Raw genomic sequence first — 26673 nt, forward strand, 5'->3', positions numbered from 1 at the left:
ATAAAGTACCATTTAAGAAACGGTTTCAATAGAAACCGTTTTTAGACCTCAATTTTAAAAACGTATTTTTCACCTTTCCACAGAAACGAAAAATGTGTTTTATTAAATTGATTTGAAATTATATAATTAATATAGAAAAAATAGTAATTTCTACTTACTTTGCGGGTATTAATTATTTTTACATCATACGTTTCAATGTACTCGATTATGGAACGAGAGACAAAAATCAACACAAGCGTGCGCGATTCCCACCTCTGATTCACCAAGCGACCGATAGATGGCCGGCCAGACGTGACGTTCTCGCAAGTAACATTTGTGTTATCACCTTATAAATAACCATCCGGAAAACCGATCCAATACTCTTTTCTTCTTCTTTTCTTTTGAAACTTTTGAGATCACTGTTACTTGAAGTGATGTTTCAAAAGAGTGAGATTCCACTACACGAAATTTAGAGAGTAATTCATAAAATATAAAAATCTAGTTTTTCACAAAAATGTGACTTAACTCTGTCTACTTTGAGGCACTGATATATAGAATGATAAATATTTTTCGGATGGTTTCTGAAACGTTTTTTCGTTGGACATTTTCTGCTAAATAAACGTTTCAATAAAACGGTTATGAAACGGTTTTGAAACCAACGTGTGCTGCCTGGGAAGTATACGCCAAATCTTTCTATTTCCAGTTCAAGTGTACATTTCAGTTGTAAAATCGAGATAATAATACGCCTCAAATGTTTGTAAGTTTTCTTTCCAAGTAACATAACTCAGCGGTGAGTCGATCAGATTTTCTCATTTTCGGAATTTTAACGTGAAAATGAAATTTCTATCGATGCGTTCAACTTTCCAGTGGTTTGGACATTTTGATTTTCGCGCATCCTGATTCATTAATGCATGATATGAATTACGCTTTAAATTATTAATGCACGTTCAAAGCGCTGGTTTATGGCTAAGATCCAGTTCATCCTCCAAGTACCTCAAAACGCTTTCTTTCCTTCTTCTTATATGTAAGAAGAAAAAGGATAGAAAGTGTTCTGAAGCATTTGATGCGTCAACTGGACCGCAATCTATTTCTATCATCGCGCAAGGAACTTTAAACACAAAATCTACCTTTCCCAACTTTAGAAACGATCGATAAACTTTTCATATAGAGCATGACGGCTGATAGTTATTTGACGTGTGTGTGTGTGTGTGTGTACCTGTGTCGCGTGTGCGTGCTAAGAAACTTGTTGATCATATCTGATAGTATTCAGAAGGCTAAGGTAAGAATGTGCGACAAAGAACTTGTTTTTTATTGTTTCTCGTTTGAAAAGTGCTCACATCGATAGTCAGAATCGATCGATATCGTGTTTATATGGCATAAGAATGTGTGCAGATCACTCATACGAAGATAAAAAAGTGACAGCTGTCATTTCGATAATCATTATCAGCTGTAATATGCACATCGTAAAACTTGTTTAGTCATCTAATGACTGCATGCTCCATCCATGCGAAATACTGATAGCTGGATTTTTTAATTAAATATACGTCGTCTCTGTCGCATAAAATTTAGAAAGATCGATATGTTTTATTATTGTTTCAATTAATACGTAAATGTACTTACCATGCATGCAGGTGACAATCGTGCATGACACATTCCTCTTCTTATCATTATTTTTTTTTCTTGTCATTGTTGTTTACCTCGGTTGTTTTCCACCAAGTGCGTTTCACAAAATTTCTTGCCTCCAAAACTTTGCTGTAAAGAAGAGAGAGTCGTTATGATTATTTGGATTTAGAGCTCATGTATAATGAGTTACCCCTATCAATATGAAAGATGCCTAGGTACGTCTAAACGTGGCAGAAAGCTCAATTTAGTTGAAATTGATTTATTTTAGATCCCTTTTTTCTTTTTAAAAAAAAGAAATTTCACAATAAATAAATTCTTTCACTCTTTTTACGTATCGTTTGCTAGTTTTGCATTTTAGTTATATAGTTTCTTCTACATACGTAAGAAGATATAAAATATTTCCAGACATGGATCAAGGAGACTCGACTCAAGGGCGTGGAGAATATCTCGAAGGCTTCACTCTCCTTCTCAGCCTCACCGAAGCCTGTGGCGCAATTCTTATAATCCTGGTGGCAGTGTGGACGGGCTATTACAGGAACGGCTTCTCATGGAGATCCAATCCGCAACTCGAATTCAATTGGCATCCTTTATTGATGATCATAGGACTCGTATTTGTGTACGGCAATGGTAAACACTTAAAAATCACTCCCTCTCATCCATTCCAGTTATGCGCGCATAATTCGCAGATTTGCTTTCTGTGTTTTGCAGCCATGCTCTTCTACAGAATACGCAGGAATGTTCGCAAGAGACGACTAAAGCTGACCCATGCAGGAATGATGCTGTTCATCGTGCTGTTAATGGTGATAGCTTTGGTAGCGGTCTTCGATAGTCACAATTTAAATCGTCCTGATCCTATACCGAACATGTACTCGCTGCACAGCTGGGTGGGCTTGACGACTGTAATATTATTCTGCTGTCAGGTGAGTACCAGGATTATTCTGAGAGATTCTCGATGCGGAGACACTCGTACATCAACGTCTCTCGATTTCAGTGGCTCGCTGGATGTATCTCGTTCCTGTTCCCTGGACTACAAGCTCCCTTGCGAGCCAGTTATATGCCGTTGCACGTGTACTTTGGTATCGCGGGCTTCATCGGCGCGATTGCTTCCTGTTTGTTGGGACTCAATGAAAAAGCCTTCTTTGTGCTAAAGTAATTGACAATTTAATTAGTTTAATTGTAAAAAGAAATTAAACAAACGAGCGAGAAATATACATTTTTTCTGCTTAACTCGATATTTATTTTGGTGTCATTTTAGGAATTACTCAGAATTCGTGCCAGAAGGGGTGCTGATAAATTTTATAGGAATACTGCTGGTGGTGTTCGGAGGCTTGTGCGTGTATCTGGTAACGCAGGAACATTACCGACGTTTGCCAAGGCCCGAGGACGATGTCTTATTGTCCGGTTAACACGCACCAATTCAATCAAATCAGTCCTTTCGGATTCTCTCTCGGATACAGCAAAGCGAAAATTTCAGACTTAATGGATGTACCTACAGGTCTTTAGGTATTGTAAGTTTTGTGCATAATAATCCCGCAAATAAGGCTGACCTGCTTAATCGCAATTGATTCGTCCATTGCAACACAAACGGGCAATGTGAATTGAGTGTTACTATTTATAAGTCTGAATATTTAACTTTGCAGCTTAATCTTATAAGCCATAATTTCTATGGTGCTATCACGGTGAAAATCGCTTCTTTACGAACTGTTCATAATTTAATGTTAATGTGTTACTGGTGTTTAAAGTCTAAAAAACAGTGTCTCATATTTTTCCATAAAATTGTAGTGCTATCTATGCGTATAATATACAATAATATATTATACATATCTGATATTTAATGTATGTACTTAAATTGTTGTATTCTTTATAAATATTTAAATGTTTTTAAATGTAATTTAACTTCTATGAATGTACACTGTACATATACGTGTATAAACGTGCATTATCAATATATCTTATCTTGCAAGCAACTCGCGTGATCACATGACTCATATCTACGTTCGATAAAGACCATTGTAAAACGATATATCGAGTAACAATTGCTATTATGCGACAATCTATCGAATTAATATTTTAATGATTAGATTAGAATAGGTGTTTGAAAACCTTATAACTATTCGCTTCTCTGAACTCAATCTTCTTATTTTTCGTGATGCTCATCGAGTTTTATTATTATTAGCTTTTAGAAAATTAAATTTTCATACTCCGGAGCTGTTTAAGGGGATGCTGGAGTTGCTAGTGAACTATTTTTTCACTATAGCGATGGTAATTGCAGTTTCGAAAATTCTCTTTATTGCTTGTGCAGAATAAAAAATCCTTTTCCACAAATGAAGTATAGATAGAAAGAAAGCCCGCTCTACAGGAAAAAAGTTAGAAAAGACAAATGCAAGTTTTTAACTTTTTTCCATTTTGAATATAAAGTCCTATAGAGTGGGCTTTTTTTCTATCTATACTTCATTTGTGGAAAAGGATTTTTTATTCTGCACAAGCAATAAAGAGAATTTTCGAAACTGCAATTACCATCGCTATAGTGAAAAAATAGTTCAATAGCAACTCCAGCTTCCCCTTAATAAATGCGGACGCCGATGGAAAGTTATGCGTCAAACGTCTGTGAAATGACAGTTCATTGTTCAAAAGCAAGCGCAAGTATAAAATAGCAATCTGATAAAATATTAATAATGAAGAACGGGTTAAGGGGATGCTGGAGTTGCTAGTGAACTATTTTTTCACTATAGCGATGGTAATTGCAGTTTCGAAAATTCTCTTTATTGCTTGTGCAGAATAAAAAATCCTTTTCCACAAATGAAGTATAGATAGAAAGAAAGCCCGCTCTACAGGAAAAAAGTTAGAAAAGACAAATGCAAGTTTTTAACTTTTCCATTTTGAATATAAAGTCCCATAGAACGGGCTTTCTTTCTATCTATACTTCATTTGTGGAAAAGGATTTTTGATTCTGCACAAGCAATAAGAGAATTTTCGAAACTGCAATTACCATCGCTATAGTGAAAAATAGTTCACTAGCAACTCCAGGATCACCTTAAGGGAAGCTGGAGTGCTAGTGAACTAGTTTCACTATAGCGATGGTAATTGCAGTTTCGAAATTCTCTTTATTGCTTGTGCAGAATAAAAAATCCTTTCCACAAATGAAGTATAGATAGAAAGTAAGCCGCTCTACAGGAAAAAAGTTAGAAAAGACAAATGCAAGTTTTTAACTTTTTTCCATTTTGAATATAAAGTCCTATAGAGCGGGCTTTTTTTCTATCTATACTTCATTTGTGGAAAAGGATTTTTTATTCTGCACAAGCAATAAAGAGAATTTTCGAAACTGCAATTACCATCGCTATAGTGAAAAAATAGTTTACTAGCAACTCCAGCTTCCCCTTAATAAATGCGGACGCCGATGGAAAGTTATGCGTCAAACGTCTGTGAAATGACAGTTCATTGTTCAAAAGCAAGCGCAAGTATAAAATAGCAATCTGATAAAATATTAATAATGAAGAACAGGTTAAGGGGATGCTGGAGTTGCTAGTGAACTATTTTTTCACTATAGCGATGGTAATTGCAGTTTCGAAAATTCTCTTTATTGCTTGTGCAGAATAAAAAATCCTTTTCCACAAATGAAGCATAGATAGAAAGAAAGTCCGCTCTACAGGAAAAAAGATAGAAAAGACAAATGCAAGTTTTTAACTTTTTTCCATTTTGAATATAAAGTCCTGTAGAGCGGGCTTTCTTTCTATCTATACTTCATTTGTGGAAAAGGATTTTTGATTCTGCACAAACAATAAAGAGAATTTTCGAAACTGCAATTACCATCGCTATAGTGAAAAAATAGTTCACTAGCAACTCCAGGATCACCTTAAGGGGAAGCTGGAGTTGCTAGTGAACTAGTTTTTCACTATAGCGATGGTAATTGCAGTTTCGAAAATTCTCTTTATTGCTTGTGCAGAATAAAAAATCCTTTTCCACAAATGAAGTATAGATAGAAAGTAAGCCCGCTCTACAGGAAAAAAGTTAGAAAAGACAAATGCAAGTTTTTAACTTTTTTCCATTTTGAATATAAAGTCCTATAGAGCGGGCTTTTTTTCTATCTATACTTCATTTGTGGAAAAGGATTTTTTATTCTGCACAAGCAATAAAGAGAATTTTCGAAACTGCAATTACCATCGCTATAGTGAAAAAATAGTTTACTAGCAACTCCAGCTTCCCCTTAATAAATGCGGACGCCGATGGAAAGTTATGCGTCAAACGTCTGTGAAATGACAGTTCATTGTTCAAAAGCAAGCGCAAGTATAAAATAGCAATCTGATAAAATATTAATAATGAAGAACAGGTTAAGGGGATGCTGGAGTTGCTAGTGAACTATTTTTTCACTATAGCGATGGTAATTGCAGTTTCGAAAATTCTCTTTATTGTTTGTGCAGAATAAAAAATCCTTTTCCACAAATGAAGTATAGATAGAAAGAAAGTCCGCTCTACAGGACTTTATACTCAAAATGGAAAAAAGTTAGAAAAGACAAATGCAAGTTTTTAACTTTTTTCCATTTTGAATATAAAGTCCCATAGAACGGGCTTTCTTTCTATCTATACTTCATTTGTGGAAAAGGATTTTTTATTCTGCACAAGCAATAAAGAGAATTTTCGAAACTGCAATTACCATCGCTATAGTGAAAAAATAGTTCACTAGCAACTCCAGCTTCCCCTTAATCTTACTTATACTACGGCTTAGTCACGTCACATTTACATTTTGCGCCTTGCAAAGCCCAGATAAGCAGCTAATTTCACTTTGAACGGGCATTGCGTCACAGCGCGCCACCTGAGATTATTTCCACGAAACGAGCCGTGCGACGAGGAGCAACAAAACAGATGCGCCGTTGCGCTCGCTGCGTGCATGTTTACGTCAGTAACGTCAGTCGATCGCGATCCTGGTCTAGGATCGGACTCTCGGACCGTACGCTCGCATTCGGCAAGATCGCGATGGAACACGCCCATTGCAAGCTCGCGCGATCGTAAACGGCCGAACTTGTGACACGCATATACATACGTAGATATCACATGAACGAGGCTCGTCTCGTGCGAAGTTTGCTGCTCGACTCCGACCCGGTCAGCCGCGCTCGATCGCGGTGCGTCGCAACCTCTCGGCCGACAGAAATCGAGCCAACTAAAGCGTCGAGCGACAAATCGCTCGAGAAAAGGGCGCTGCTCGGCCGACTTATTGTTCTTACGCGCAGTAAGGATAGTAAGTCGCTCAATGGTTAACCAAATACCCGTGCCCCAGGCCAAGTATGAATTGCTAACCGACATACGACAGTGAGTATGTCGCATACGCAGTAGTTTTTTTCTGTCAAAGACCGAGACTCGCACCGCGCTTGCACAGCGTGCGTATTTCGCGGAATCCGCCACAGCGCGATCGCTGCACGCGCGCGCGCGCGAGAGAGAGAGAGCGCGAGGAGGAGACAGCCAATTTTGTATCGATTTCTCGCGTCACGGCAAACAATACGTCATTGCTGGCCCTTTTCAGCCGCCACGGCTCGCGTCAGGAAAGGTCGTCGCGACTGTGTGCACGGAAACGGAAGTAGCGTCCGAGTCGACAGGTTCTCAGACGCACGCACACGCAATCGTCATTATTATTGTTCGCGTTTGATTACCCTGCAGATTCACATTTGCAGTACTAAATATTACGTAAATTCGCGTGTTTGCGTTTACGTTGCATTACGACAGTTGTTCAAGTATTGAGACAAGTATTTTTCTCTTCAGGCCGCGCTGGAGAACGCAGGTCGTCTGCCTGACTCTGATATTCCTGATCGTCGGAGTGCTGTTTATTACGCGCGCCTGGTTCGGCATACTCGTCCTGAGGGCACCCAAGAGCACCGATCGACTTGCCGGGGAACGAATCGAGGATGCCAAGATTGCTGCGTGGCTACGTCGGGCTCGGATGTACGCCGAGTCGACGAAGGAGAATCAGAATGCGGACAGGAATACAAGTGTCGGCGCATCGGAGCAACACTACCGTAATACAACCAAGTAAGATCACTGTGAGGGTAATCCCGAAACGTTCGTATCTTTTAGAGATATATCAGTGGTATGTTTGTATATTAAAATCATTTTAAGTCTAGTATTTTTACTATTTTTACTACTATAGATAAATGTTCTATTATAATTTTCAGTAACGGAAATAATGATAAAAATGAAACAAAAAAGTCGAAGACACTGTTAAACATGTTTTGGTCCTACTTTAAACTTTTTAATCGGGCTATTTGTCTCGTATGTATTTATCAATTTTAATTGTATTAGGGGTGTGATTTAGTTTTGAGGGTTTTTTTGCTCAAAAACGCATGTATTTAAATATGATAATGAATGAATACCTTAATCAAAATATTTTCCTTCGTTTTCTATCACTTTTTCCCATCTTTCTGGCAAGGGATGGATTCCACCACGATAAAATCACTCTTCTTTTCAGTTGATCCATTCGTCGACGAATTTCCGCACTTCTTCCAAATTATCAAAGTGTGTATCCTCTAAAGCGTGTTGCATCGACCGGAACAAATAATAATCGCATGGAGCAATGTCCGGAGAAGACTTGCCATTCGAGCTCTAATAGTGTTTGTTTCACTGATAACGCAACGTGAGGTCGAGCGTTGTCACGAAGAAGAATCACTTTCCGTCGTTTACTCGCAATTGCTGGTCGCTTTTGGTCCAATGCTTGCTTCAACTTGTACAATTGGTGTCGATAACGATCAGCCGTGACAGTCTCATGCGGATTTAACAGCCCATAGTACACTATCCCACCAAATACAGAGCATTACTTTTGAACCGTGAATACTGCGTCTCGGAGTGGATGTTGATGGTTCGCCTGGATCCACCCATGATTTTCTGCGTTTCGGATTATCAAAATAGATCCACTTTTCATCCCCAGTAACGATCCGAGACAAAAGACTCTTCTTCTTTTGCCTGGCGATCAACGAAATGCAAATGTTCAACCGGTTCGCAATGGCACTTTCCGATAATTGATGTCGAACCCATTTCCCTTCTTTCTGAATTTTTCCCATTTCATGTAAACGTTTGGTAACTGTTGTACGATCAACATTTAATGCTCTGGCAAGTTCTGAAGTGGATTCTGTTGGATTTTCGTGCAATAATGCTTGCAAATCTGCATTTTCAAGCTTTCTTGGTTGTCCCGAGCGTTCTTTGTCCTTCACATCAGTATGACCACTTTTAAAGCGTCTAAACCAGTATTCACACGTCTTAATTGATGGGGCAGAATCACCATAAGTTTCCACAAGAATTCTATAACCGTCAGCCGCAGTTTTGTTTTGATTAAAAAACAAAAGCAACGCATGTCGAAAATGCTGTTTCGGAAGTTGCATTTTTACGATGATATAAACACGACCGTTATTGCATCTATTGCTATAATGCTACTAAATGTCGTGGATAATGTCAACACTGTAAGAAACAATAGTTATCGGAAACAACAGCTATTGGAACAAACTGACACTACAGCCATCTGTTGCAAAACCCTCAAAACTAAATCACACTCCTAATATATTAAAATCATTTTAAGTGTAGTATTTTTACTATTTTTATTACTATAGATAAATGTTCTATTAGGTTGTTCATTAAGTTCTGCGGTTTTTTTGCCCTAAATTAAAACATAAATCTATTGTACTTACACATTTATTCAATCTAGAATGTATTGTCCATCTTGATCGACCACCTTCTGCCAACGTTCTGGAAGGGACATAATGCCGCGTTTGTAGAAGTCGCGCGACTTCTGCGCGAAAAAGTCCTCCAAGTACGTTTGAATATCGTCCACTGAATCAAAGCGCTGCCCGTCGAGATTGTTTTGGAGTGACCGGAACAGATGGTAATCCGACGGCGCAAGGTCTGGGGAGTACGGTGGGTGCTGCATGACTTCCCAGCCAAAGCGCTTCAACTTCTTCTTGATCACCGAAGCAGTGTGTGGTTTGGCGTTGTCGTGGTGGAAGACAACGCCCTTCCTGTTCGCCAGTTCCGGCCGCTTCTCCGCCACTGCCTGCTTCAATTTTTCTAACTGAGCGCAATGCTTCTCGGCGTCGATGGTCTGACCGCGCGGAAGCAGCTCGAAGTACAGGACGCCTCGCCAATCCCACCACACGCTCAGCATCACTTTCTTCGGATGCGAATCCGCTTTGGCAACCGATCGTGACGACTCACCCGGACCGCACCATGACCGCTTGCGTCGAATGTTGTTATATACCACCCATTCTTCATCTCCCGTGACCACCCGTTTGAGAAAGGCCTCCAGCGAGTTCCATTTCAGCAGGGATTCACAGATCATGACGCGGTCCAAAATGTTCTTTTCGGTGAGCTCGTGAGGGACCCAAACATCTGCTTTTTTCGACATCCCAAGCCGTTTTAATCGCTGCGCAACCGTTGTATGGGCGATGTCGAAGCGCTCCGCGATCTCCCGCGTCGTCAGGTGTCGGTCTGCTTTGATTGCGGCGACGATTTGGTCGTCGTCAGTGGTGGATGGACGACCGGAGCGAGCAGCATCGGAGACGTCCACATCTCCGGAACGAAAGCGCGCAAACCAACGCTGACAAGTGTCGGCGCTTATAGCCGAGTCCCCGTACACGCCACGTATCTCACGTTGTGCGTTCGTCGCTTTTACTCCTTTGCGGAAGAAAAATAACAAAATGTGCCGAAAATGCACCTTTTGATCCTCCAATTTCAATGAATAGCGCGTACACACAACACGTCAAAACACAACAAAGACTCTGGCGAAATGTCGAGCGTTGTCGAACCTGTCACGGAGTATGCGGCAATCCGCGGTTCAGGCGATGCATGCTATCTTTTTCGATGGACAAACGCTATCTATCGAGAAAACCGCAGAACTTAATGAACAACCTAATATTATAATTTTCAGTAACGGAAATAATGATAAAGATGAAACAAAAAAGTCGAAGACACTGTTAAACACGTTTTGGTCCCACTTTAAACTTTCTAATCGGGCTATTTGTCTCGTATGTATTTATCAATTTTAATTGTACATTATACAGGGTGGCCCATTTAAATTTATACAGTCGATTTTTTAAAAAACTAAAAGAGATACGAAAAAATGTTTCAGACAGACATGTCACGATTTCGAGGGGGACATAAGATGATACCATTGGTTTGACCTTGAATAGTCGTTTGAAGGTCACGCGAAGATCACCTTCAATTTCTTAAATTGAAACCCCAACTTTTTATTGCAGATTCTTATTCTCCATCGAAAAGTAAGTAACTTTTGTCTGAAACATTTTTCCGAAAAATGTCATCTTATGTCCTTAAAATGATCTTCAAGATGAGTTTTGAGGAAAAATCTTCGCGTCACCTTCAAACGACTATTCAAGGTCAAACCAATGGTATCATCTTATGTCCCCCTCGAAATCGTGACACGTCTGTCTGAAACATTTTTTCGTATCTCTTTTAGTTTTTTAAAAAATCGACTGTATAAATTAAAATGGGCCACCCTGTATATACCTAATGCGTCTTGCATATCCAGCCAGATCGTCGTATGCTACTATACAATACCGGGGGACCTGAACACGTCGTGGGAGCTCAGTCCGTCGCACATTGACCCTCATATTTGTACGCATATTATCGTGGGTTTTGCGAGCGTGGTGAACAGCACGCTCCAAGTAGGAAACAATGCACGGCTGTACGAGCAAGTGGTCGCACTGAAAAATCGCGAACCTAAATTGAAGGTCATGATTAGCGCGGGCGGCATCAATGAGCTCCACGACGGTTTTCCCGAGATGGTGAAGAGTCACGCGAACAGAAAAAAGTACGTGGACTCTGGTTTCTATCGCTCCTTCATAAGTATCCTACGATATGCGTAGAGAGTGTATCATTATTGCATATTTATATATCCAGATTTATAAAATCGGTGTTAAACGTGACGAAAACCTTCCATCTGGACGGCTTCGACGTTGACTGGGAATTCCCGGCGTGGTTGGGCGCCGACGATCGTGAAAAGATACATTTCGTGCAGCTTCTACAAGAGCTGCGAAAGGAGTTCGATCGCAGCGGGCGAAAGCTGTTGTTGACGGTAGCAGTCGCGGCGCCACAAGCCATCATAGATCAGAGTTACAGCGTCCCTGAAATGGCAGAGTGCGCGTTAACAGCATTTATTAGAATAATCTAATAATAATCATAGAATGCTCGGAAGCAAGAAATCACCATGAAGAAATTTCTGATTTTCAGACACGTCGATTTCATAAATCTAATGTCGTATGATTATCACTTCTACGTCTGGTACTTCCCGGTGACGGATCTGAATGCCCCTCTCTTCCCACGTGCCACGGAAACGGGGTATTTGTCCACGCTGAACGTCAATTTCTCCGCGCAATACTGGCTGGCGAAGGGGATGCCGCGGGAGAAGATCGTCGTCGGCGTGCCGACTTACGGCCACTCTTACACCCTGGACAATCCGCTGAATCACAATCTGCAGGCGCCGGCCAGCGGTTTCGGCCACCTCGGCACAATGGGATTCGTGTCTTTTCCTACGGTCTGTCAATTGTTGAAGTCCGGGGGTGCGAGCGTCTTCAACAAAGAGAGTCGCGTACCTTACGCGTTTAAAGACAAGGAATGGATATCGTACGATAACGAGGAGAGCGTCTACCACAAGGTACAATGCCTCATATTTTTAGTGCAGAATGCACGCACGTCAAACTTACACGCGATGCAGAATGTAACGCTCGAACTGACTCGCGTTTGCACTTTTCAGAGCACGTGGATCCGTGCGAACGGCTTCAAGGGAGCGATGATCCTGTCTCTGAACGTTGACGACTGGAATGGCACTTGCTACGGGATCAACGAAACGTTTCCCCTGACGCGTGCCGTTTCGAAGATCATACTTCAGGAAGCGGACAAGTAATCGGATGTCTGAATAGAAACGTTAATTCCTTAAATACGTAAAACGCCGCGGAATCTGTTATATATAGCCCGTTCCGGAAGCTTGAAGCATTCTGCGTGGAAACAACGCCATTCCATTTACATTCCCTATTTAATACCATCACTTGACACCTTATACTCTACCTCAGTTGCTCAAATGTTTTCGTACAAATCAGTTGCTAAGGTATCCGAAGCACGTGTTAGTATTACATGCTGTAGAGCGTAGAACTTGTACCTGGTTGAGTCAAATCAAAGATATTTATATGCCCGCGTTGAATTGTGTGCACTTCACGCGCGTGTGAGTGCATATACTGTTATTTCCTATATTACTTTCCATATATATTTCGTAAGTAATAGGCGTCTGAGATGTACTGCAGATTAGATAATGTTAACGACAAGCACAAAGCTGTTAAAGGCTGCGATTAGTTTTAAACGAAAGGAAAACGTGCCACATAATCGAGGATTGTAAGCGTATGTAAAGATCCGTCTCGGAATAAAGATTTCAAGTTCCAGCATTTTGTTTTTGTTAATTCTCACGTGAAGATAAATCTATACATATATATACTACTACATAAAATAATCAATATCAGAGAGCAATGTTAACCGTTCTCATCTTACACGAGAGTGCTATCGAAATGAATTCCTCCGACGTTGCACTTCGTAGAGTATCTTGATAATTTATTGTACTTATACACCAAAAGACATTTCTCAACGATTTCGATGGGCGCTTTGTTAGAAAGACGTCCGCGGTATTTACTATCAAACGTCGCTGCCGTTACACGTGATTGTTTTTTTCCTCGAGATGCCGTTATTTATAAAATACATTTAGTGTGAAAAGAAAGAACTCGGAACGCAATTCCTCCTATCGTGTCGCGATTCAAATACGACGTAATTTCCTCGTGGGTTGTATGTAACAGTCGTTAACGGCAGTGGTCGCACTGCCCGGTGCCTCATCTCAGGATTTACCGCCGAAACCGCCCATTAAATTTCCCAATCCACCGGCGGCGCCTTGCTGTAACTGTTTCATTATATTTTGCAAACCTGGCATGCCACCTGAAATCAGATTCCTTTATTATTAAGCTGTAACTTAAAACCCATGTAACTTATAAATGGGATTAATAATTCTAGCATATATGTATGTAACAAAGTATCAAGATTCAGAGCAAACTTCACACAATGATGTGCGTATTTCCACAAGTTAAACCCTGTGAATTGCTCACCCATTTGATGTAATACACGTGGATCCATCATCTTGGCCATTTGATGATTCAGCTTCGCCATTTGCGTAGGATTAACGTTCTTGGCCATGTCGCCGGCCTTGAACAAGCCCTTTATACCGCCCATCTTTTTAACGACCGCTGCGAACTTTGTGTACTGCGTAATTAAATCTTTGACTTCCTTCTCCGTTACGCCAGAACCTCTCGCTACTCTCGCTATCCTCCCGGGCTGTTTGCTAAATAACTTAGCTCCGTCTCTACTGTCCAATTCTGAAATATACATGGATAACAGGTAATGTAACGAAAATCGCTTCGAGAAAATAAGAGAAAATAAATTATCAGAAAAACGAACCTGAATCGTTCATACTATCCATAATAGTCATAAGTCGCTTTAATCTCGCCATCGATTCCTGCTCTGTGCCTTTCGACATAAAGTCTTGACTGAATCCAGGTATCATACCCTACATACAACGAAATTGTAGAATTAGTGATGGAATATCGATACATTATAGAATACAACTTCTGCATATTACTGAACATTACGGATCTTGCTCTGTACAACACGAATATTAATTGTTGTAAACGATCATTGGTGGTGCTTACCATTAACTGTGAAAATGGTCCCATCTTCATGATATTTTGGAACTGTTCGTACATATCTCGTAAGGTAAATTGACCGTGCTTGATCTTTTCGAGCAACTCCTCGTTGTCGTCTAAATTGAGCTCGTTCACTTTGTCAATGAGACCCTCGATGTCTCCCATGCCCAATAATTTACTGATAAACGGTTTGGTTTTAAACGGTTCTAGATCGTCTATGTGCTCTCCCGTACCAACAAATATTACAGGACTTTGTGTCGCTGCAACACTGGAGAAGACAAAATAGCATATCAATAAAACAAAATTAACTTGTGAAGATGATCATTATTTGTTGCTCATTTACATGAAGGAGCGGACAAGAAAAGAAAACTTACGCAGAAAGCGCACCACCACCCTTCGCGTGGCCATCCAATTTCGTGATTATGATCGAGCCGACGTTGACGCGTTCCTTGAAAGCTTTCGCTTGAGCCTCGCAGGCCTGACCTATCGTTGCGTCCATCACGAAGATTATATTATCTGGTTGCTGCAACACGTCAAGATTTAGCGTTTTGAGTACCGTCCCTTCGTGCGTATAAACAAAACGTGCATTTGAATTATAAGCTCACCACAGCATTGGCCACTTGCAACATCTCCTCGAATAACGATTCTTCCTGTTTGTGCCTTCCACTTGTGTCAACAATAATTATTTCGTACCCTTCCTTCTTGAACATGTCGACGCCATCTTGCGCGATCGTTACGGGATCTACCTCTGTGTAACTAAAAATAGAAAATGTGCGTTAGCAAATAAATAAACGACAGCATGATAATTCTAAAATAAGTGTCTTTTGCTCCTCCGATGGACCTACCTTCCATAAAATGGTATCCTAGCTTTCGTGGCGTTCTGTTTTATCTGATCGTACGCACCAGCACGGAAAGTATCGGCACATACTAAACACGCCTTCCAGTTTTTCTTAAGATAATGATACGCAAGTTTGGTACAAGTGGTCGTTTTACCAGACCCTTGCAAACCGACAAACATGATCACGTTAGGACGGCCTTTTACCGGTTGGTACGCTTTAACGCCAGGATCAATCAACTAAAAGAATCGTCAGTATGTATTGCTGTATATACACGTAAATATCTCTGTAGAAATAATCTAGTATTATATAAGCTTTTCACAAATCTAGATGTAATCTTTACAAATATATATTGGACAATAAACCAACCTTTACGAGCTCTTTAAAAACTGCGCTCTGTATCATCCGCCTTTTATTAAGACCACCAGCCATATCCTCAAAATCGATAACCTGACGCACATTCTCCCGCAATTTCTTCACTAATCTAATATTTACATCAGCTTCCAACAACGCTGCGCATATCTCCTTCAGCATAGAATTTAAAACCTATTGAAATTGACATGGTTATCAATAAACGTACTTAACACATGTGCGATGTGGACGCAACTGGTCCAAACACTGGCAAGAACACACGTAGTGCACCAAGAATAACGTATGTATAAAAACAATTTTGATGAAATGAAAGAAAACCCGGCCAAGAATTGCGTCTAAAAGAATAATATCACGAAGAAACGGACGATTAGCCGCGATTCCGCGTGTTGTCCGCTCGTTTCGCGGCTCGACACAAATCGCCGCTACAAGCCACGGTGTAAACATGAGTTTGACACGTACACGTGAGAGGTTATTAGAGACATATGGTGATTTCGAGGCGCAAACACGCGGCGCCGAGGTGAAGGCGACGCGGATACGAATTGTATCTGGAGGACATGGAAATTACGAGGATTCAAATCGCGGTTGCTCCAGTGCCGGGGAATCATCCCCGCGCACGCACCGCACGCGGGCGAGTGTCGCCGAGGGCAGCCCTTACCTCCTCATTGATGACGGTCGCGTTGCTCAGCGACCGCAGGGCGGACGTAATTTTACGCCCGAGGTCCGCGAGAACCATCCTGGGACGTTGTCTCGTTCACGTCCGCGCAAAGTAAAATCTACGATGTAACACACGATGTTTTTTTGGCGGTCAGAGTGTTAGTGTGTAAAATGTGTCATGATGCACGAGCTCGGCCAACGCGACATGACGACACATCCGGTCGCGAAGGTACGACCGCGCGCGAGTGACTCGCGACTTCGACCTGCACGGCGCGCGGCTCGAGCGGAGCGAGAAAACCCACCGACGGCGATTGTTCGCACGTTCGCCCTTTCAAAAAGGTCGCGCGACCTGTTTACGCACGGCACCGACGAACGGACCTCGGACGCAGCCAGCATCCATATTGATCAGTGCGCGCACGTACAATCAACGTCATCTACGTTCTGGAGTGTGAAGTTGGGCACTTCCGGGTCGGCAAGGCGGTCGTCCGCCGGCGACTTCAGACTGTTACCATCGGACCTAAAGCTCGCTTACAATAATTTTCTTTTAATTCCTTTTATTATCTTGATGATTTTCGTTCTGATGGCTCGTTCGCTCGTTGCTCGCTTTCACATCCAGTTATCTCGTGAATTATTATTTAAGGGGATGCTGGAGTTGCTAATGAACTATTTTTTCACTATAGCGATGGTAATTGCAGTTTCGAAAATTCTCTTTATTGTTTGTGCAGAATAAAAAATCCTTTTCCACAAATGAAGTATAGATAGAAAGAAAGCCCGCTCTACAGGACTTTATATTCAAAATAGAAAAAAGTTAAAAACTTGCATTTGTCTTTTCTAACTTTTTTCCATTTTGAATATAAAGTCCTGTAGAGCGGACTTTCTTTCTATTCATACTTCATTTGTGGAAAAGGATTTTTTATTCTGCACAAACAATAAAGAGAATTTTCGAAACTGCAATTACCATCGCTATAGTGAAAAAATAGTTCACTAGCAACTCCAGCATCCCCTTAACCTGTTGTTCTTCATTATTAATATTTTATCAGATTGCTATTTTATACTTGCGCTTGCTTTTGAACAATGAACTGTCATTTCACAGACGTTTGACGCATAACTTTCCATCGGCGTCCGCATTTATTAAGGGGAAGCTGGAGTTGCTAATGAACTATTTTTTCACTATAGCGATGGTAATTGCAGTTTCGAAAATTCTCTTTATTGTTTGTGCAGAATAAAAAATCCTTTTCCACAAATGAAGTATAGATAGAAAGAAAGCCCGCTCTACAGGACTTTATATTCAAAATAGAAAAAAGTTAAAAACTTGCATTTGTCTTTTCTAACTTTTTTCCTGTAGAGCGGGCTTTCTTTCTATCTATACTTCATTTGTGGAAAAGGATTTTTTATTCCGCACAAACAATAAAGAGAATTTTCGAAACTGCAATTACCATCGCTATAGTGAAAAAATAGTTCACTAGCAACTCCAGCATCCCCTTAACCTGTTCTTCATTATTAATATTTTATCAGATTGCTATTTTATACTTGCGCTTGCTTTTGAACAATGAACTGTCATTTCACAGACGTTTGACGCATAACTTTCCATCGGCGTCCGCATTTATTAAGAGGAAGCTGGAGTTGCTAGTGAACTATTTTTTCACTATAGCGATGGTAATTGCAGTTTCGAAAATTCTCTTTATTGTTTGTGCAGAATCAAAAATCCTTTTCCACAAATGAAGTATAGATAGAAAGAAAGCCCGCTCTACAGGACTTTATATTCAAAATAGAAAAAAGTTAAAAACTTGCATTTGTCTTTTCTAACTTTTTTCCTGTAGAGCGGGCTTTCTTTCTATCTATACTTCATTTGTGGAAAAGGATTTTTTATTCTGCACAAACAATAAAGAGAATTTTCGAAACTGCAATTACCATCGCTATAGTGAAAAAATAGTTCACTAGCAACTCCAGCATCCCCTTAACCCGTTCTTCATTATTAATATTTTATCAGATTGCTATTTTATACTTGCGCTTGCTTTTGAACAATGAACTGTCATTTCACAGACGTTTGACGCATAACTTTCCATCGGCGTCCGCATTTATTAAGGGGAAGCTGGAGTTGCTAATGAACTATTTTTTCACTATAGCGATGGTAATTGCAGTTTCGAAAATTCTCTTTATTGCTTGTGCAGAATCAAAAATCCTTTTCCACAAATGAAGTATAGATAGAAAGAAAGCCCGTTCTATGGGACTTTATATTCAAAATGGAAAAAAGTTAAAAACTTGCATTTGTCTTTTCTAACTTTTTTCCTGTAGAGCGGGCTTTCTTTCTATCTATACTTCATTTGTGGAAAAGGATTTTTTATTCTGCACAAACAATAAAGAGAATTTTCGAAACTGCAATTACCATCGCTATAGTGAAAAAATAGTTCACTAGCAACTCCAGCATCCCCTTAACCTGTTCTTCATTATTAATATTTTATCAGATTGCTATTTTATACTTGCGCTTGCTTTTGAACAATGAACTGTCATTTCACAGACGTTTGACGCATAACTTTCCATCGGCGTCCGCATTTATTAAGGGGAAGCTGGAGTTGCTAGTGAACTATTTTTTCACTATAGCGATGGTAATTGCAGTTTCGAAAATTCTCTTTATTGTTTGTGCAGAATAAAAAATCCTTTTCCACAAATGAAGTATAGATAGAAAGAAAGCCCGCTCTACAGGACTTTATATTCAAAATAGAAAAAAGTTAAAAACTTGCATTTGTCTTTTCTAACTTTTTTCCATTTTGAATCGCAAGAAATAGTTCACTAGCAACTCCAGCATCCCCTTAACTGATCCAACTTTGTCGTTTCTGGACGAAAACAGATGACAGCCTTTACGCGGCAAATATTGATACGTATATCTATAAAAAAAGATAATAATACAAATAAAAGAACACGATGATCAGAGTCAGCTCGCTTCCTCTATCGGATTATAAGATTCGAAGGGCAGAAAAATTGAGCGGGCTGAAATGGAAAGATGACGGTTTCACATGCAACGTAATATGTAATGAATTTATTGATAATTATTCTAAGTAAATCCCAGTGGAGAGTACGTTAAAAGTCTTAGGTTCATTCATCGCTTATACACAGGCAAATTTAAGTCTTACACAAGTCTTCGATGTGACTTTCTCGAAACAGAAAGAGAGAAAACACATTAGTACGTTAAACGAACGAAAACATGGTCTATGTTACACATTGTCCTCATTTATATGACGTATGATCATGTTGAATTGAGAAAGAACGCTGCCTTGCGCTTCGTAGTAACACAACGTTAACGGTATTATATACATATCATGTATTATACGTAGATGAGGTATAAGACATTGACTTCACATCGAAGTAACACAATGCCGAACGTGCTGGTAGTGAATTTGTCGTATCTCATACCTAGTCGTGGCAGTTGACACGCATTAAAATCTGTTTCGTCTGGCGAGATAAATCAACACGCACGCAATCTCAATTTTTCGCCGCTAGAGTGCCATTCCCAGGCGCTACCGACATCTCACCTCCCTGTGTGCTGTCACGTTGAGGGCTCTGTCACAACAGAAATTGCGTATTCGAGTAAAGGCACGTCATTCTTGTGAACTTCACTTTGCTTAATTTTTAATACATAGCGCAATAGCGAGGAAAAGCGAACGGAAACGATTTCCGGGACACTTTTCTCGATCGCAGATTACCTTTACATGAATCTGTTGTTTCAACATCGCGGCTCTCAGGATCAACATGCGAGTGCGCCTCTGATAATCCCTCCCAACGCTCATGGACTTCTCAAAGGTGGTGCTGCGCTGGTCGACGTCCTTTGCGTACAAAATCTGCAGGAATCGCATTTATAAGAATAATAAATCAACTGTTGTGCATCTTTTGACGATGATTTCGTCAAAATTTTGCATGCCTTGAAAATTTCCTTCAAAGAAAAATATATCGTAATAAAAAAAGCCTCGAAACAATTCTCACCTTGTTATGCGAATCGATACGAGCCTGAATCTGGCCATCGAGGATGAGTTGCATGAGCTCGTCTTCTAGTTCGGATACAGTTCTATTGAACGCGGTTGCCATTCGCCTCATGTCCGCGCTCAGGTAAGGACTGAAGTACTGTATCAAAGCCCTATTTCGTATCTGCGTATACAACAGATTCACATGCGGCGCTATGTACATATCCAGCAGGATGTTATCCTTTATCTCGTCGAGCAACTTCAAACAGGACGCGTACTTTGATTCATAGAACTTGAAAATAATATCACGCAATTGCGGCTCTAACTCTAAGAACAATTTGAAGGAACTACTAAAGATAACTTGTTTCTGCAGTTCGTGCCTGTCGAACGTGGCTAAAGCACAGAGTCCACCGTAAAGCGCCACGTTTCCAGGCGACAGTAACTCAGGACAGTCGCAGTGATCCAACGACGCTTGCAAGAAGTGTTTCGCGGCCATTTTATACTTTCTAGTCGCCAGCTCCGCCAGGCCCGCGGCCACCTTCAGCTTAGTGAGTATAGCTTGATGATTATTCTCTTTGCCGTGCAAGTCTGGGAAGTCTGGCGTACTCTCAGCCTTGGTGACATAACTAAGTACATGCGACCAGTTCTGCAGGTAGGCGGAAACTTTGATTACGTTCAAACACATATTCACGACGTGCTTGCCGCTGGTGCAGTAGTCCCGCGCACGGGAGTAACATTTTAGGGCATGAACCAGATCGCCGCAGTTCAGATAATGATCACCGAGGTCGTCGTGACCCCTCCGGATACTCTCCTTGATCGAGTTGCTCTTGTAATTTTTTAGATCCGTGTCGAACTTTTCCAGCTTGAGAGCGGCTTTCTTGGATCGCGTTTCCACCCATGTCTGATCCATCGTGAGCACGTCCTGGGAGGTCGACTGCGCTGCCACGTCTGGTAGTCCAGGAGTGCCCATTGCCTGCACGAGCTTCTTGTGCAGTGCGATGTAGAGCGATACGTTGTACGTGGTCATCACGTAGGCAATTGCCATTTTCAGCGCCTCTATCCGCAGCGACGGGCAATGGTCGGCGATGTATATGAGCCTGTACAACTTTGCAAGTCCAGTATAGCTGTTGGCATATACCTCTAGATCCTGAAAGAAGAGAGGAACGTGAAAACGGTGACGAAACGGAATCGATGTACGCGAAGAACATCCGCGACGTTCCGTCAACGAACTCCCGGGGTTAGCGCGGGTAACTTTTCCGTGTACGTACCAGCGTCGGATTTTCCACTACATACGGTTCTTCCTCAGCATTATCATTATCCTCTGCAGGAGCATCAACCTGCATTGGCTCCACGACATTTTGCTGCGGAGAGGAATACGTGTTACAATCTCGCGCAGCGTTCCGTAAGGATTAGTCGGACCGGGAGCAGGAACCGCGAAAGATACGACGGAGAGGAATGCACGAGCGAGTGGTCGCGGATAACCTCACGCTTTAAATCCGTCTCGTGTCGCGAAAGGGAGGAGGATCGCATGCCCGACGCTAATTGGGCGAATTACCTGTACGTCGTGAACTTGCAACGGCATTATTAACCTGATTCGTTACGTCGACACGGTGCAAGATCGGCGTGACTCTTTACCTCGGTAGAAAGATTGCCGTTCAACTACGCGTGCATACATACATAAATTAAATACGCCGCACACACACACCGCAGATCCGCTGGTGCCAAGCCATCGAGCCAACGGAACGGCGACTATCGCGATCGCGTCGCGGAGGAATGTGGCGGTCTTAAACCGACTTTCTTTTACCTTTTAGTTTATGGTTGATTTTACGAACACTTTCGCGCCATGTTGTTGCGCGCGCAGTTGTTAGTTTAGTTATTAAGCAGTTAGTATTTTGTAGTACATACACAGAAGTGTTAACCCTTTTCGTGCGTTGTTTGTTATAAGACATTAACATTATAATAAAGTATTTTTGTGTTCGTTCGTGATCATACGAGTCGTGATTATATCCCGTGCAACCTATACGTCCAACAGAACATACATGTGACGCGCATTTGCCACAGGAACCGATCGCTCGCGACCTCTCGCGACCGTCGCCAGAATTACGTTGCGGTTGGCACGATGAGATAACGGAACGAGATTCATAACCCCCCTCGATCCTCCCCTGACGTTCCGCTCGGTGCGTTTTACTGCGGCACGCCAGTGCAAATCATCGCCCGGCTTATTTATCTTGGCTCACTATCGCGCCTGCCCGTAATTTTTCGCATGCGCGAACATAATTGCGCGGCGCGGAAATATTCCGCGGTCGCACTTTTTATCGTTGCGAGCGAGTTGCGGGGTCTTATCCGTTCGCTTTGCGTATTCCGTAATTTATGGCGGCAACGAGGTTTTTTCCGTCCATTCGAGAATCGCAATGACTCTCCGATTACGTAGGAACCCAGTGAGCAAAATGTGTGCAATCTGCCAGCAGATTGGCAACGGATTACTGCGGAAGTTGATAGCAAATTGGCGTCCGTTGTGTCCGCATTAGGACAGTGATCCGTCAGCAGAGCCTGCCAACGGACTCTGACAGCGGATTGGCGGCAGAAACCGAGCGGGATCTGTTAACATCTGACGGCAGATTGACGGCAGATTGGCGGCAGAAACCGAGCGGGATCTGTTAACATCTGACGGCAGATTGACGGCAGATTGGTGGCAGAAACCGAGCGGGATCTGTTAACATCTGACGGCAGATTGACGGCAGATTGGCGGCAGAAACCGAGCGGGATCTGTTAACATCTGACGGCAGATTGACGGCAGATTGGCGGCAGAAACCGAGCGGGATCTGTTAACATCTGACAGTAGATTGGCGGCAGAAACCGAGCGGGATCTGTTAACATCTGACGGCAGATTGACAGCGGATTGGCGGCAGAAACCGAGCGGGATCTGTTAACATCTGACGGCAGATTGACAGCGGATTGGTGGCAGAAACCGAGCGGGATCTGTTAACATCTGACAGCAGATTGGCGGCAGAAACCGAGCGGGATCTGTTAACATCTGACGGCAGATTGACAGCGGATTGGCGGCAGAAACCGAGCGGGATCTGTTAACATCTGACGGCAGATTGACGGCAGATTGGTGGCAGAAACCGAGCGGGATCTGTTAACATCTGACGGCAGATTGGTGGCAGAAACCGAGCGGGATCTGTTAACATCTGACGGCAGATTGACGGCAGATTGGCGGCAGAAACCGAGCGGGATCTGTTAACATCTGACGGCAGATTGGCGGCAGAAACCGAGCGGGATCTGTTAACATCTGACGGCAGATTGACAGCGGATTGGCGGCAGAAACCGAGCGGGATCTGTTAACATCTGACGGCAGATTGACAGCGGATTGGCGGCAGAAACCGAGCGGGATCTGTTAACATCTGACGGCAGATTGACAGCGGATTGGCGGCAGAAACCGAGCGGGATCTGTTAACATCTGACGGCAGATTGACAGCGGATTGGCGGCAGAAACCGAGCGGGATCTGTTAACATCTGACGGCAGATTGACGGCAGAAACCGAACAGAATCTGCAGCTTTTGGCCGTTCATATTTACGATATATTAAAGCATGCGTTTACTTTTAACACACTATAAATTGGCATTTTATATTACCATGTGTTAAAAGAACGCATTTGTTTGTTTGTTAAATTAAAGTACATTTGGCTTGATGTGTCTTTCTGACAGTTCGTTGCATAATCTCTCTCTTATTGTTAATTTATTCTAACCCGAAGTCCGAACTTTGCTTTCGAACTTCGGATTGCTCGTGGCGTGCGTGAACTACGTGGACGTTGTCCATGGGAGCCTCCGTGCCGCAAGTGCAAAAATTTTCAGAAAAATTAATATATCGTGCCAAGGCGCGTATATTAACTTATATAACTGTTAGGCTAAATCTTAACATCGAGTAAGAACTCGACGCGTGCACCGCATAGCGGTGCGGAGCGAAAACGCACATTCATAGCCGTGTAAATTTGAATACCGTCAAAAGCTGCGGATCCTGTTCGGTTTCTGCCGCCAATCTGCCGTTAGATTCCGCGCGCGCAGATCTTGCTCGGTTTCTGTCGACAATCCGACTTCGAGCCACGTTTGCGGATTCTGCTCGGTTTCTGCCGCCAATCTGTTCTTAGATTTTGCGAGCAAGCTCCGTTACATTTCTGGCACCAATTCGTCGAATTAATCGTTAATAACAACTTCTGTATCAAATTTGTTGTCTTTTGGCTGGCAATAGTTGATAGCAGATAGTTGGCATCATCTGCTTTCGGCAGACTTGGCTATCTGGGAAAGTGTGTGCGCATTTTCAACCGCTTCGGCGCACGCTTATGCCTTCGCGCAAACATTGCGAAATGATAGCGGTACGTAGAAATCGTAGGTAGATTTATTTGTACAACAGTTGAGAGCATAAGATAAATAGTAAGCCCGGTTCTCGGAAGCTGCCTCCGTACGTTGACCTCCAAAATTTTCCTTCGCCCGGATCCCGTGGCTGTTGTCATCACCAGCTCCCGTCGTCGTTGCGTCATCGCGCCAAGATTGTCGAGTTCAGCGATTCGCGCCTCTGCCTCGCTCGACGATTTTGAAACCAGATCTTTATCTGTAAAAAGATAAATTATTTCTTTTTCCATGTAATAACACGATACACCAAATTACTATTCAAATCATGGATGTAAGAATTACTGGATGGAGTGTAAAGTACAGTTGTAGAGTACATCTATCTTCACGTCCTATCGTGATTTAAGACATCGCGTGGAGAATTCTAAATTGCAGCAGTGAAAAGTAAACCTACAACATGCCGGATCGCGTACAAATATACAAATATACCGTGATATTAACCGTCATCGCCATCTTGGTTGTTCATACTCTCTCTGCCCCTCTGGCTTCACCCCCGCGGACATACACTCCATCCAGTAATTCTTACATCCATGATCTATTTAAATCATGGATGTAAGAATTATTCAAATAGATTATCAACTGTCTCTAGACGGTAAGGTAGGGATTTGTTTTACCTGCATAGAGTCGCGCAAGAACGCGCAAGCGCGAGCTTTCGAATTTAAACTTGCCGCTAAAATGAAATTTCAATGCTACGACTGCGCGAATGATTCTTTTACCTCAATAAATGTTTAAATAATGAATGACCCGAATATTATATTTACAATACTTTTACACAAGACTTTTGTTCCCAACGTAGATTCGATTGATCTTAATCGTTTATTTCCCGATAAATTCGTGTAAAATCCCGATAAATTCGTGTAAATTGACAACGATTGAGAGAAAGTTCAATATATTCGAATAATATATTCAAATATATTTGAAGCATCAAACTGGAGGATCCGCTTCTACCAACTTGACGTACTTTATTCTGTGGCAGCCGCAACGTCGCCGACATTTCGACGACGTCGTTCCTGGACAGGTAGGCGTTCCTCTTGTATCTGTCCTCCAGCACTCGCAACTGAGGTGACGAGAACGGAATGCGCGGCTGCTCGCCCGTTCGTCGCTTCATCCGCTTCTCCGCCGCGGATTTCCGGGGTAGTCTCGGCGGCCTGTAACGCGTGTACTGCAGCCACGTTAGGTCGGTCCTCCGAGCCGCGCTCCCGTCGTTGCCTCCTCCACTTCGTCGCCCCGTCGCCACGTCCGGCGATGTTCCCTCAACGTTTCCTCCCGACACCTCCCGGCCTGCCTCCTCCGCGTCGACGTCCGCCTCCCGCGCCTCCTCGTTACCCGCCCCTCGAAACGCATGCTCGCGGTCCAGCCCGTGCGTTCGCCGTTTCCGCGCGGTTTCCCGGTCTACCGAGGGCAGCGAACGCCGACGGTCGTCCCCCAGGATGCGGGCTATGCTGAAGTCCGTGTTGCTCGTCCGCGAGCCTCGCGCTTCGCTCGTCATCCCGAATAACGTTCCACTAAATCCGCCCAAGGGCGAACCCTTCGCTATATATACGCGAATGCGTACGTGCGTATACGAGTACTCGAGGACGCGTCCATGGGTCCCGTGGGGCACGTACCCTCCCTCCTTCCTTTTCTCTCTCTCTCTCTGTTCTCTTTTTCTCTTTTCGCGAGGCGCATCCTCGGCCTTTTGCGGCGGATTCCGCATTAGACGCGTAGTTGCACGCGCGATGGCTATCGCGTTGCCCGCACGACGGGACTCGCGCACCGTACCTGTCCCCTCGGCTCTCCCTCTCCCCCATTGTCGTGCATGCTCTTATACCAGCGTATTATCCGTAACCGCATCGCTCAGCCACCGTGCCCCCGTGCGGCTAATAACAATGTAATTGATACTCTGTAGCGAGGGAAACGGATCCCGAGCGAGAGGGCAGGAGAGAGAGAGAGAGAGAGAGAGAGGAGTATTTTCCTCCGCTCTCCCCCTCCCTCGTCACGTCGACGAGCCGCCGGTGATTTCTATGGGGCAGATGTCTCGATGCACTGAGGCTTATATAATTAAAAAGCCACGGGGGTCATCTAATCCGGTAATATATCCATCTCCGCCGATGTAAATATTGAACAGCGTGCGCGCGTTGGCCCC

General features: G+C 42.7%; 5 protein-coding genes across 14 annotated transcripts; 2 read left to right on the forward strand and 3 right to left on the reverse strand.

Annotated features, from left to right (window-relative positions):
- The first annotated feature begins 1150 nt into the window (after positions 1-1150).
- LOC105279458 (cytochrome b561) lies at positions 1151-3569 on the forward strand. 5 transcript variants are annotated; one of them, XM_011339253.3, is made up of 5 exons: positions 1151-1258; positions 2008-2229; positions 2311-2522; positions 2594-2751; positions 2858-3569. In XM_011339253.3, exons 2-5 carry the CDS (start codon positions 2010-2012, stop codon positions 3006-3008), a joined length of 741 nt encoding a protein of 246 aa, XP_011337555.1. In that variant the 5' UTR covers positions 1151-1258; positions 2008-2009; the 3' UTR covers positions 3009-3569. The 5 variants fall into 5 exon arrangements, with proteins under 5 accessions (XP_011337555.1, XP_011337556.1, XP_011337553.1 ...); XM_011339254.3 differs by having other exon boundaries at positions 1167-1258; positions 1991-2229; XM_011339251.3 differs by lacking the exon at positions 1151-1258 and adding an exon at positions 1299-1428.
- On the forward strand, positions 2967-13024 carry LOC105279460 (acidic mammalian chitinase). 4 transcript variants are annotated; one of them, XM_011339257.2, is made up of 6 exons: positions 2967-3105; positions 7354-7620; positions 11120-11401; positions 11491-11727; positions 11821-12244; positions 12344-13024. In XM_011339257.2, the coding sequence occupies exons 1-6, from the start codon at positions 3086-3088 to the stop codon at positions 12491-12493; spliced, it is 1380 nt and encodes a 459-aa protein (XP_011337559.1). In that variant the 5' UTR covers positions 2967-3085; the 3' UTR covers positions 12494-13024. The 4 variants fall into 4 exon arrangements, with proteins under 4 accessions (XP_011337559.1, XP_011337557.1, XP_026827951.1 ...); XM_011339255.3 differs by lacking the exon at positions 2967-3105 and adding an exon at positions 6468-6906; XM_026972150.1 differs by lacking the exon at positions 2967-3105 and adding an exon at positions 6974-7278.
- A 147-nt stretch (positions 13025-13171) lies between these two features.
- Positions 13172-16613, reverse strand: LOC105279457 (signal recognition particle 54 kDa protein). 2 transcript variants are annotated; one of them, XM_011339250.3, is made up of 9 exons: positions 16188-16610; positions 15530-15706; positions 15170-15399; positions 14930-15080; positions 14699-14847; positions 14331-14592; positions 14080-14188; positions 13731-13997; positions 13172-13563 (listed from the first exon to the last, which is right to left on the reverse strand). In XM_011339250.3, the coding sequence occupies exons 1-9, from the start codon at positions 16263-16265 to the stop codon at positions 13466-13468; spliced, it is 1521 nt and encodes a 506-aa protein (XP_011337552.1). In that variant the 5' UTR covers positions 16266-16610; the 3' UTR covers positions 13172-13465. The 2 variants fall into 2 exon arrangements, with proteins under 2 accessions (XP_011337552.1, XP_011337551.1); XM_011339249.3 differs by lacking the exon at positions 13172-13563 and having other exon boundaries at positions 13570-13997; positions 16188-16613.
- Positions 16614-19199: 2586 nt separating this feature from the next.
- Positions 19200-21911, reverse strand: LOC105279456 (COP9 signalosome complex subunit 1). Of its 2 annotated transcripts, none has more exons than XM_011339248.3 (5): positions 21698-21911; positions 21411-21503; positions 20165-21289; positions 19894-20022; positions 19200-19744 (listed from the first exon to the last, which is right to left on the reverse strand). In XM_011339248.3, the coding sequence occupies exons 1-5, from the start codon at positions 21722-21724 to the stop codon at positions 19667-19669; spliced, it is 1452 nt and encodes a 483-aa protein (XP_011337550.1). In that variant the 5' UTR covers positions 21725-21911; the 3' UTR covers positions 19200-19666. The 2 variants fall into 2 exon arrangements, with proteins under 2 accessions (XP_011337550.1, XP_011337549.1); XM_011339247.3 differs by having other exon boundaries at positions 19888-20022; positions 21698-21909.
- Positions 21912-24519: 2608 nt separating this feature from the next.
- LOC105279455 (homeobox protein MSX-2) lies at positions 24520-26425 on the reverse strand. The gene is made up of 2 exons (XM_011339246.3): positions 25510-26425; positions 24520-24750 (listed from the first exon to the last, which is right to left on the reverse strand). The coding sequence occupies exons 1-2, from the start codon at positions 26242-26244 to the stop codon at positions 24676-24678; spliced, it is 810 nt and encodes a 269-aa protein (XP_011337548.1). The 5' UTR covers positions 26245-26425; the 3' UTR covers positions 24520-24675.
- Positions 26426-26673: the final 248 nt, after the last annotated feature.

Source organism: Ooceraea biroi, chromosome 9, assembly GCF_003672135.1.
Source record: "Ooceraea biroi isolate clonal line C1 chromosome 9, Obir_v5.4, whole genome shotgun sequence".
In the NCBI taxonomy this organism is placed as follows: domain Eukaryota; kingdom Metazoa; phylum Arthropoda; class Insecta; order Hymenoptera; family Formicidae; genus Ooceraea; species Ooceraea biroi.